Genomic DNA, 12,184 nt, shown 5'->3' on the forward strand with positions numbered 1-12,184 from the left:
TTCTGGGTATTTGCTTGAGAAAACACACACACACACACACACAGGGTGAGACTCAGGCCTTAACCTTTAAGTAAAGGCAATTCCAAAAAAAGGAAGAAGGATAAATGAGTTGTTCGGTTTGATTGAGAGATCGTGACAGTAAGACAGGCCAGCTGGGAGCTGTAGGATCTCAGTTTTGGAGAGATGGAGTTGTAGGTGGTGATCAGACATCCATGCAGCGATGTGCATGGAAATGTCTGATGCACCAGGTGGAAAGGAGAGGAAGAGCTGGGTATCATCAGCACAGCATTGGTAGTTGAATCGATGAGGCGATGATAAGGCTGAGGTGCAGATGAAGAAGAGCAGAGGGCCCAGAACCAAGCCCTGCAGGACACCAGTTGAGAAGGGCAGAGGAGAAGAACAGGAGCCCCACCATACCACTTGATAGGACTGGCACTAAGAGGGCTTCAGTCGTACATATCTGACAGATCCTTCGATCCCAAGCTGACTAAGAGGAGACTAGAATCTGGTGGTTGACCGTGTCAAATGCTGCATACAGGTCAAGGAGGAGGAGGAGGACCAAGGAGAGGGAGGTGGCTCTGCCCACCTGGAGAGCATCACACACACTGACAAGAGCACTGTCTCCGTGGAGTGACCAACTTTGAATCCCAACTGGTATCCATTGAGGAGATGGTTCTGGGTGAGGAATTCAGATAGTTGATCACAGGCTGCTTGTTCTAGAGTTTTAGACAGAAAGGAGACTACGGAGATTGGCCTGTAGTTTTCGACTGAGTTAGGATGCAGAGAGGGTCTCTTTACCAGAGGTATAATGAGGGCAGTTTCGAAAGCAGCCGGAGGAGAGCAAGGGAGGGGGTGGTGAAGGACACTGTAGGGATGAGAAGGCAGCAAAGAGTCTGCGTGGGTTTTTGTTTTTTGATAGTTGCAGACTATATTTTGTTGTGGAAGAAGGTTGTTCTAGCTGAGGAGACAGAGAGAAAAATGATAAGAGTTCTTTGCAGACATCCAGGTCGATGAGAGTCTTGCATTTTTTTTTGCAATTGTTGCTCTGCAGCCAGGAGTTTGGTCTTGTTAGTGCATAATGTATCAGTCAGCTATGGGGTGGGAGTGGGACATGCTACTCTGGAAGTTAGGGACAGAGTCAAGAGAGGAAGATGTTGGTAGCAGTGTCCATCGATAGGCTTGAGAATTGTGCAGCAGAAGGGAGAGCAGGCAGTGTGGCAAAGGCAAGGCAGGAAAGTGAGAGATTTTTAGTTATGGCAGAAAGTGACTCCTGCAGATAGACTCCCTTGTCTTTGCACCCTGAATCTTCTCACCAAGAGGCTGCCACTATAGGTCACCAGCTGCTATTTAAACCAGGCTAAATCACGTCAGCTGAGAGTCCTAATCGGAACTACTGCGACAACGGTAACAGAACAGACACGATTCATCGATTCAACCGAGTCACACCCACTCTACAAAACGGGACAGTTTCTATGCTTTACATGCACCCTAACAAACCGCAAATTCAGTTAAATAAATAAATACAAATACTGCACAAACGAATGCTTCTATGTATCCACATAACTACACAAGAAGAACGTGCGTGGGGATATAGGGGTAGCAACAAATAAACTTCCCGGAATTGCAGCAACAATCCTCTAACACGAACCACAATGCACACCATAAATCACTTACTGTTCAGCTAAATGAATTCAGCCGTAAAAGGTAGCGGCCGAGTGTCCTACATACCATATAATTAAAACCGTAGATGCAATTAGCCTCAGATTAATGAAGCGCTGTCCTATCTGTTTAACACACTGCACTTGAACCCAGGTCAAAGAAATCTTTGGTCCTAGATAATTGTGCCTGCTACACCAAACAAACAAACAAACAAACAAGCAAACAAACAAGGACATAGTTTAAATTCTGCCTCGGGTCTGTACAGACAGCGGTTTCAGTTTTTATTTTCATTCTTATTTTGCAAATATCCTTCAATAATTCTATTTATTGCTCTGTGATGGACTGCTGTCCTGTCCAGGTTGTTCACTCCCTCTACCTTGTGCCCAATGCTTCCAGGATAGACTCCAGACCTCGTGGCCCTGATCAGGATAAGCAGAGCAGTTCATAAAAATAATGGATGGACAGAAACTTCCACTAGTATTTCGTGGCGGGAGAAGCAAGTTAAACCGCTCACTTTCAGCGGAAAACATATATTGCAATATATAGTGATCAGGGCTAGAAGGGACTAATGATAATGTCATAAATTGTAGTCAAAGAGTGTAGGGTTTCAACACCTGAAAACGACTGTATATCCACTCATAAAATGATAATGTTGCCACCAAGAAGAAACAGGAGGAGTATTTTTTGGATCATTATTATAATTTCTCTGAAGTTCAACATAGCATTTCTATTTCATTTACATACACCTCTCATACCTATGAATAATACTATTTGATTTAAATATAAGTGTGAAATATTAACAACTTCGAAGAGTTATCACAGGATTTATACCGTAAACAGATAAAATACACAATACTGTTTTTCTGTCATGTTGCCAAAGAGTTTTAATTTAGGACTACAGTTCCCAGATGCCACTGCGGTAAGGAAACGAGCACGTCAAAAATAAATACATCCAGGGCACTGTGAAAAGGGGCGGGGTCTATGTGTACTTCCGGGTTTCCTGTATAAGACCGAGCGCGATTACTGTATCACTTCGAGAACTAATGTGGGGTTTCATGACTGAAGAGAGACAGTTGGTAGGTGCAGGACGAGGAGGACCTGCTCCGCGCTACTGGACAGCAGCCGCTTTGCACAGTACGACCCCCGCTTGTCAAGCTGTTCCGAGTTTCTGAGGAGGCGTGTAGTGTAGTAGTATAGATCATGCGGTGCTCGGCCGTCCCGTGTGTGTCAGGACAGGAGGAGCCCGAGCGGTGCTGCTGCCGGCGGTGGCAGGTGTAATCCGGTCCGGCAGCCGAGACGAGAGTGACGCGGACAGCAGAGTCGCAGGGCTCCGGCAAAAGTCCGAGGAGCAGGAGAAGTTCCAGCCAAGTCCCAGGAGGAGCTCCGGCAAAGTCTCGTAAAGTCACCGAAAAGTCGCAGAGCCACCAGGACAGGAGGAGGAGCCCCCCCCAGGGGGGGGGGGCTGCTCCAGCCTGCGGAGGAGTCGCCCAATCAGCAGCCATGGACTGGTTAATGGGGTGAGTCTGGAGGTCACGGGCCACCAGGAACTCGCGAGCGCTCCTGTTGTTGCTCTTTCCGGGGGTGAAGGGCTCAAGGGGCTGAACGTGACGAAGCAGACTAAGGTCCAACGTGCTGGAGGGTCAGGTGGCAGCACGGAACCTGCCCTCAGGCCTCTCTGCTTGTGTGCTGCCAAGATGCGCTTCAAGCTCATTCTTTGAAATTGAAGGCCAGGCTGCGAGGACTTTGGGGGCTTGTGTGGGGGGCAGGCTGCTGAGAGGAATGGAACAGCACCCGGTCCCCACCGCCACCTTCTGCGGGTCCACGTTTCCATGTTCTTAATGCTAAGTTTGTGGCAAATCCACACACGGTCAACGATTGGAGGCGAGACTCGAAATCCGGCTCTCTGTGCCCCTTCGCGTCCTTCATGTTTGCTGTTTGCATGGCTCGTCATCCTGTTAGTAACAGTGATGAGAAACAGAATACGTTCCAGGGATTTTTAATGAGTGATCTTGGCCAGGTAATTGGTCCACTGTGCCTCTTCAGTATGTGATGTGACCCCTTGTACAGCGTCGTAGAACCTGACACCTTCTCCCAACCAGAATCTGTGGCTTTCTGTAGTCATTCTACTTTGTTTATTTTGTTCATGCTTTGATTTGTATACAATGCCATTTGCAGTGGTGTTGTACAGTAGGGTATTTCTGCTGTATCAGTTTGGGTTACTTAAGGGTAGTGCAGCCAGAGGTGAAATTCAAATCTGGAACCCACAGAGTGCAAAGCAGCAGCCCCTGCAGTTTCACCAGGCTATCTGGTGCCCTATTAATAATGGTTGTAGTAATGTTCACCGTTTTCAATTCTTTTGCTAGTTTTGTTTCTGGGGGTGCGGTGGCGCAGTGGGTTGGACCGGGTCCTGCTCTCCGGTGGGTCTGGGGTTCAAGTCCCGCTTGGGGTGCCTTGCGGCGGACTGGCGTCCCGTCCTGGGTGTGTCCCCTCCCCCTCCGGCCTTACGCCCTGAGTTGCCGGGTTAGGCTCCGGTTCCCTGCGACCCCGTATGGGACGAGCGGTTCTGAAAATGTGTGTGTGTGTGTGTCTGAAATGTGTTTTTGTTTCTACAGAGATAATGCTCTAGGGAAAGTCTGACGGTGCTCTTGAAAGCTCTTCCTGGTAGTAGCTGGTCTTTTTCAGAAGATGTGTGCGCAAGATGAGCACTTGCAGACTCACCGTGTGAATGAGCTCACGCAACAGCGCGTGCCTGGGGAGCACAGCACTTGTGGGCCTGACCCAGTAAACGGTGTGTGCTGCGGTTTCCTGTGCCTCTCGAAATCATCTTCGCTTCCACCTTTTGAGGTCTCTGCAAGCTGAAGTTCATGTCATCTTAAGTGTGCATTTGGAGGGTGGAGGTGGTGTTTGGCTGTGACCCCTAACAAAGCAGCATCATGCTGAATAAAGGGCTATATTCTTTAGCAATAATTAATTTTTTTTTCTCCATTTTTGATTCCCCCTTACACAACTAAATACATTTTCCAATTTTCTTGATCATATGTGGGGCTTGAGGAAATAGATAAGTGCAAATTGCCAAGGTCAAAAAGCATTTGGTCCCAAATTTGTACTCTGTTCTGCTCTTGTTGAACTCCATTTCACATGCATGGACACAACTTCGACACTTGACTGACTTTGTGTAACTGTAATCAATGAAAAGATCTCATTGGACATCCCAATGATAACTACGCATTAGCTTGTGCTGACAGAAAAGGCATTTTTTTCCTCCCTCTGTTCTGGGGCAGCTGATAACGTACTGGTTGAAGCTACTGCCTTTGGATCCAAAGGTTCGAATCTCACTTACAGCTGTAGTACCCTTGAACAAGGTCTTTTCCTTAAATTACTCTGGTATACAGTAGGTACCCAGCTGTATAAATGAATAAAGAATTGTAAGGTGCTTTGGAGAAAAACATGTGCTAAATGAATAAATGTACATTTAATTACTGGGGTTACAGTTATGGTAGTGGTTGGAGCTGTTGCATTAAACTCCGAGAATTTAGTTTGACCCAGCTATGTAAAAGAGTGAATTGTTGTAAGCAGTAGCTAAACATTATTTTTAGCTGCTTTGGAGGAAACATCAGGCAAGTCACTAAATGGTAATTCCAAAACCCTGAAGTGATCTTTCATGTGTGAAAAATTGTGAAAGGTTCTCAGTTATGAGAAGACTGAGACCTTCACTGGAAGAAAGCCTTTAAATTGGAATCAGGCATGCTTGGATACTGAACTGCATTTGATGTGCAGAACAGCTCTCTTCAGCTGCTCTTTTGGAGATGCAGACACACTTAAATCGGACCATTAGCATTTAGATTCCTCTGCTCCTGCCTTTAATTTCCACCCTCCACCTGCATGCTGAGGAGTTCTTCGCATGTCGCCTGTCTCCCTCCAGCTTTTCGTATCATGCAGGTACCAGTGTTTTGACCACTACCTTACAAGTGGTTAAAGATACGCAGTCTGAAGGTTGTTGGCTCAGGTGAGGGGGAGGGGAGGCAGGTGGACAGGAAGTCTAAAATCACAATTCCTGTCACTTGGTTTTTCTGATAATTTGGGGTTAGGTCTGTTTCAGGTGCTGTAGCCTGGCTGCTCCTTCACAGGGTGCTTCTGCAAAGCTCAGCAGTGCATTTCTGTAAATCAATGGTTCTTGACCACCCATTCAAACCAGCACATGCTGCCCTCTCCCTGGACTGAGGGGTGAGAATTGCTGCAGTTTATATGGGTCTGTCCATTTGCACACTTGGATTGAGATGTGAGGAGAAACTTGATTTAAAAGCCAGTTTTTTTTTTTTTTTGTGTCCTCTGCCCCCCCTCAATCGGAGGATCTCAGGATTGATAAGTAGCTGGGGTTCTGAATATAGTTAGCTCTGCAAGGCCTGATGTTCACTTTGTCAGGGGAAGAGGCCAATACATTCATGCAGATCCCCTGGCCTTTTCACTAGAAAGTATCAAAAGAGAGCTGTTTGATTTAATCTGTACATTTTATTGCAGCACTTCTGTTTTTATCCTCATTTAGCATGTGCCCTTTGTTTGCATCTCACTTCAGCTCAAAAGCAATATTCCAACAATGGCTTTTGCAATGTAGGTTTATTGCAGCTGCAGGAGATTGCATGATAGTTCTTACTTCCTTAATGTGGGATAAATGTGTGTCCTGACTGGAGCACTTAAGGTGTTTTGCAGAGGTGTGCTGTGTCTGCAGCTGCTGTAACTGTAATCACATTAGTTCTGCCTTCTTGGCCACAGATGGTTTTGGATCTGTTTTCAAGGGCTTAGCTAAATAAACCTAATTTTTTCTTGTATGCACAGTTGTGCCGGAGTCATGCATTGCCAGAGTTGGCAGGTATTAATAGCTCTGCTTTGACTTGCGGTGTGTGCAGGAGGGTTAGGATGCCATCCTACATTTGACCTTGTGGTGCTTTCCTTCTTGATGGACTTCCAGGAAATGGGTTTCCACAGCATCTTGCCAAAACATATCTGTTCAAACTCGAAATCAAACCATGCCACTCTTTTCCGCTTAGGCAGACCGGTGGGTCAGTCGCTCTTTCCATCCCCTGCCTCCATAGCACTTGCAGACTAAGAAGTACCATGATGGAGGTGCTCCCCATTCAGGCTTGGGGGGAGGGGTGTGCTCACCAGGGAGCAAGGAAAACAAGAAGTCCTCAAGCCTGCAGCTAACACTTTATAAACAAGGCAGGGCCTCAACTGAAATGGACTAAGTGCTCTATGGACGGGTATCAAGTTCCTGTTCAGAGTGATGTACAGTGCAGCTAATAGAATTTGCAACACAATTGGTAGTGATCTAGTGGCTCTACATGAGATTTTACACACACTGCTCATGGCTTACAGTATGTAGCAGGTGGTGTAGTGGTTGGAGCTGCCATCTTTGGACTCAGTTGCAGGTTTGAATCCTACCTCATGTTGTAATTCATTTCATCAAAGCAGTGACCCTGAATTGTTCCAGTTGCTTTCTAAATGGTTATATTGTTTTAGGTAGCTTAATTCTGTAAGTTGCTTTGGAGAAAAGCATCAGCTAAATGAATAAATGTTCTCTAGTGGAGCCAAAGCAGTTTTGCTGGAGGTGGAGCAGTACCTTGTAAGGACATGAGCACTGTGAGTGTTTGACTCAGTGCTGGTTGCTCAGCCGTGTTTTTACAGACGAAACATTGCGGACTGTAGTAGTGTCACTCTGTTTGTGCCAGGAGCAAATTGCTTGTGGTTGCAGCCAAACAATAATTGGGATGTGTGACAGTACTTTTGGCCCATGCTAAACCCCAGAGCCAAGCAACTGACCCCTAACAAACCTTGAATAATTTTCTGTCAATAGTGTGCCACTGCACCATGTATTAATACATGCTTAGCGGTGCAGAGGATGACTTCTGGCTGTTGCTTGCTGATTATCTCTGTGATTGATGGCCAAAGCCCAGCTTCCCCTTGGGTTTTATGCTCTTCCTCTCATAGGTTAACCCTCCCCTTATAGATTCACATTCCTGGCAGTCAGACACAAATAACTGGACCTTGCGTGTTCAGTGTCCATGGCTGTATTTGTGTGAAATGATAAATGTAATTTTAGATGTGGATGGAGGCAATTGTTCCAGACCGGGCCCAGATATGCTTTTGCATTGGTTTAAAGCAGATGAAGAGGAGGGAGTGACTGAAGACAGATTCAGTGTGGATGTGGGCCCACTCTTCCACCATCCCCAGCATGTCACTGCAGAAGTGTTGACATTAACAGTCCAATCCCTCATCTCTAAGAACAGCAGCTGCTTGGTGTGATGCCACTGTGCAGCTTTGATGCTGCCCTCTGTAGAGATGCAGGGCTTTGATTTGAACTCCAGTTGGTAACTCTGAAAAGAAATGGCACAGCACAATGCCTGGGGTCTGTTGAAAATACTTCTGATGTTGGTGCTGCATCATGCAGAGCATGAATTGTACTTTATCCACCAAGTCCATTAGGCTCCTGGCACAGGACATTGAGCTACTATGTACTTATTGTAAAAACATTGGCTCCTTGAGTTAAGAACATCTGAATTTCAATTTTTCCACAAATTTATTTGTTGCTGTTAATGTGACATGTCTACAGGGCCAGCTGATAAAAGGCAGTAAAGAGCATAGTAACTGAAGAAGAGTGTTAAACCATTAACTGAACTTACTCTATTTACTGATGTCTGGTATTCATGAGTCTTCATGACTAAGATGAGGAATGTTGCACTTTGCATCTACAAAACAAATGGGTAATCAGCATTGAAGGGAAGTTTGTGGAGATGGTTCAAAATTTTGTTCGGTGTGTGATAGCTTTTCAGTTATTAAAGCGTTTTAAAAATCTGAAGTTTTTTTTCCTATTGCTATATCAAAGACTTTTACAGAACCTAACATGTAAATTGTGGGATGTATTAAGCTTTTATTGACAATGACTTAGTGTTGGCAGTGACTCAAGTTACAAATAAATTTATGAAAAGACTTCTAGTCCCAATTATGTTCATAATCTGGTGGGCCACTGTACAGCAAAAAAGCAGTTGTGCAAAACATAGCCTTTTTGCTGAAGGTGCCACTATAAATACAAGTAATTATGGCCAATGTTACCTGTGGAAATGGTAATGGACATTCATGTGGCAATTGGTTTGCAGACAGGCGGCAGATCACTTTAGGTCACTTAAGCTTTTTTTTTTTTTTGAATAACATTGCTAACAGGTCAACCCTGTGACACTGAAGTCTGACTCATGAAAAGGTCAATTTGCTGTCTGTTTCTGGAACAGTATGTGGCTTCCTCCTGAATTATCACTTTGCAGTGCAATGTTTTGCTTTCTTAAACATTCAGAGATCTCACCTACCCCTGGGTTTCATATCCCAAAATCCCATTTCAATTTTTACTTGGTTTATTTTCTGTTGCTTTTTCAGCAGTCAGTCTCAGCACAGCAGTTTCATCCAGGATCTCTTCACTTCACAAGACTCATGTTACTTAAATTTCAAGATTTACACAACTTACTTTGCAAGGCAACTTTTTAAAAAGTCTCGCTTGTATCATAAGTTTCTCCTGGGGCTTAAAGCTGCATCCTACTGACTTTGAGCCCTTAATCATGTTTTTCATAGGGTTTCCCAGAATAGTCTATGAATCAAAAATATATATATTCAACAAAGGTCATCTTCGTGGATGGCTTATAACTTGAAATATGGCTCACCAAATTGCTAAGATGTAGCCCTTAACATTTAATTCAGGCACAGTAATTGGAGTGAGTAGAGGGATATTTTTTTTATATTCTTTGACATGAGAGCAGTGGAAACGCAATAGCGGCGTGCTTCTGAAAACAGCTGTGAAGTTTGTTTTAATTATCATTGCGGCTCTTCTGATGTTGTGGTGCTCCACCCATGTAAAATTGCAGTAAGCATGAGACTAGCATATTCCTAGAAGAAGCGTTTGATCTCAGGTCGAGCCAAATTCAAATCCCTCTTCAGCAGCATGGCCGTAATCAGATTGATCGCCCGTTTCATGCCAGGAGAAGAGCAGTCTTTTTCAGTATTCTGTTGGAGCAGAAGGTTTGGATGCTTCAATGCACATTTGAAAGTGGCATTTTTGGATTTAAAATGTACTTTTTTCATTTTGCTGGAAATTTGGCACACTGTATGTGTGTTTATTAAATACTGCCTGTGATGTGAGATGGTCACAAAATCTGAACCCTAGTACCTTAGGGACTTGATCAGTACCTACACCCCAGGAAGTGCTGTACTCCTTCAGCTCTGGCTGCTTTGTGGCCCCATGCATAGAATGTCTAAAATCAAGTCTGAAATGCTCAGTTTTTGCTCGGATGTGGCGGAATGAGCTCCCCCTCCTGCCCAGCATTCAGTGAGGGTCTCAAATCACATCTTTGAGACCCACTTGTCTCCTAAAAGCTAAATTTACTTGCACCTTATGTTACAATTAACAGTATGTAAATTTTGCCACCCTACAAGATTTGCTTGGAAGTCTTGGTTTCGTGCTGGTTCCACCTGGGGAAGGCCAGTATATTGATCATAGAAAGCACAGGAAGAGGTCTTAGCCTCTCGATGTTGTGGTTAGTCACTGCCTTCAATGTGGTCAGCTGGGGTTTGACTCTCCATGGGCTGTCCCCTGAGGAGCCTCTTCAGTATCTAGTATTACCAGTTGTACAATTGTATAGAACCTGACACCTTCTCCCTACCAGAATCCTTTTTTGTCACTGGTGCAGCTGATCTCATACATATTCTATGAAAATAGAGAATTCAAGTCATCGGGTGTCAAAGGTTAAAAACCAAAACTGAATCAAGAAGGCGACGTATCACTTCTGTGTTCCTGGAACGCTTGGCTGGAAAGTGTTGGCTGATAGCTGCAATCAATACCCCCACTGGGATCAAGTACCACTGAGGACTGCCCAGGCTGCCTGCAGCCCTAAGGTGAGCTAACTGGAAGAGCCACTTCCAGGGCCTCAGATCTCAATACCGTTTGAGTCTGCTCATGTACGTAGTCCCACATGTTGTATACACGGTCCTTAGTTTACGAAAGTGTTCCATTCCGACGACCTTGCCGGAAGTTAACTTTTTCACAGATCCAGCAGGAGGTCATCAAAGCTTATGGCTTCAATAAGGGGGAGGGTAAGAACCAGCCATAGGTCCCAGTTGGAGACCCCCAAGTTAAGTCAGAACATCCTAGCCAAGAGGCTAAGGTGGTCCCCATTGAGCAGCAAAGCTCTTCAGTGCCTAAGGAGGACCAGGTGTCTGATGCACTGATTTGACCTTTAAGGCCAAAGGCAGGAGAAAATCAATGTATGTTTCCAATGAGGTGCATTTAAGGTTCCATCAAAGCTTAGTCCAGTCTGTAGCTGCAAGTAGAAAGGTACTACACAAGTGTAGTAGTAGTCTCCAGAGATATGAAACCAGGTGGTACATACACTGGCTCTTGGACTTAAACACACTAGGGATTGGTGTCTTGCCTCCTTAGCCACAATGAGAGGGGGGGGGAGAAAAAGCAATACCCTCGTGGTGAGGTTGCAAACTTTGGATATAGCTACAGTATAAATATAATTACTGCATGAGCTTAATATTTGAATTGTGACGCTCATCCAGACATCCCCAGTAACTCGTACTGCAAGTCCCGACCAGTGTATCCCATAAACATTGTATCGTTCTTAATTATTGACCATCAGCACTCAATAACAGAAACGGTATAAACACTGTGGCGATGAGTTGAATTAAGGTAGTTCTGCATTGCTGTTAACTTTGGGTGCTTGTTACTGCTATTTGTTTACTTGCTGTGTAACTACAGGACACTTTCATTTGGCTACAAAGTGGAATTTTAAATACATATGTGCGGAGAATGCTATTAAATGTTTTAAATTTGTAACCCAAGCAACCAGTGTATTCTGTTACCATGCTACCTTTCTACTACCTTTGACTTCACTCCCTCTTGTGATTTTAGGGGTCCTTAAAGCTGCCTGACTAGTGAAGATGTACAAATGCCAGGACCCTGAAATTGCTGCCATGTGCATTGAGCTTAACGCTCTATTGCTGTCTCCCATGTCAACCCCACCTACTGGAGGTGAACTCATGGCATCCTAGGAGCACATTTTTGTATTATGTTGTCTATGTAAATATTTTTAAAAGGTATATTCCAAATGTTCCCCTGTTTAGATCTCAATGCAGTTAGTGGGAGTTAGAAAATGCTTCAATCTATTATATTGTTACAAGAAATGTTCAGCAAGTGCTGTTATCAGGAGACACTTTTGAGCTGTTTGCAGCAAAAACAATTTCAGCAGCAGCTGTTTGCAGCTGTACAGTGAAATGGAGCAGAAGCTCATTCCAATCAATGGTCCTGGCATTTTGACTGTATTTCTTTCACATTTTCCTCATGACCCAGACAGCTGTGTTCAATATTTGTTCTTGCTAAACATCCATCCATCTTCCATTCCGCTTGTCCTAGTAGGGTCGCAGTGGCAGCAGGGAGAGCAAAGAGGCCCAGCCACCCCTGTCCCCCGCAACTTCCTCCAGCTCA

At 44.7% G+C, this 12,184-nt stretch overlaps 1 protein-coding gene across 1 annotated transcript in view; it reads left to right on the forward strand.

Moving 5' to 3' along the window:
* Positions 1 to 2,653: 2,653 nt before the first annotated feature.
* LOC108934666 (MOB kinase activator 2-like) overlaps positions 2,654 to 12,184 on the forward strand; it is a 58,055-nt gene continuing 48,524 nt past the window's right edge. The window contains exon 1 of the mRNA XM_018752672.2: positions 2,654 to 3,176. Within this exon, the coding sequence (XP_018608188.1) occupies positions 3,160 to 3,176 (17 nt within the window). The 5' untranslated portion in view covers positions 2,654 to 3,159. The remainder of the gene's footprint in view (positions 3,177 to 12,184) is intronic.

Source organism: Scleropages formosus, chromosome 11 (assembly GCF_900964775.1).
Source record: "Scleropages formosus chromosome 11, fSclFor1.1, whole genome shotgun sequence".
Classification (NCBI taxonomy): Eukaryota; Metazoa; Chordata; class Actinopteri; order Osteoglossiformes; family Osteoglossidae; genus Scleropages; species Scleropages formosus.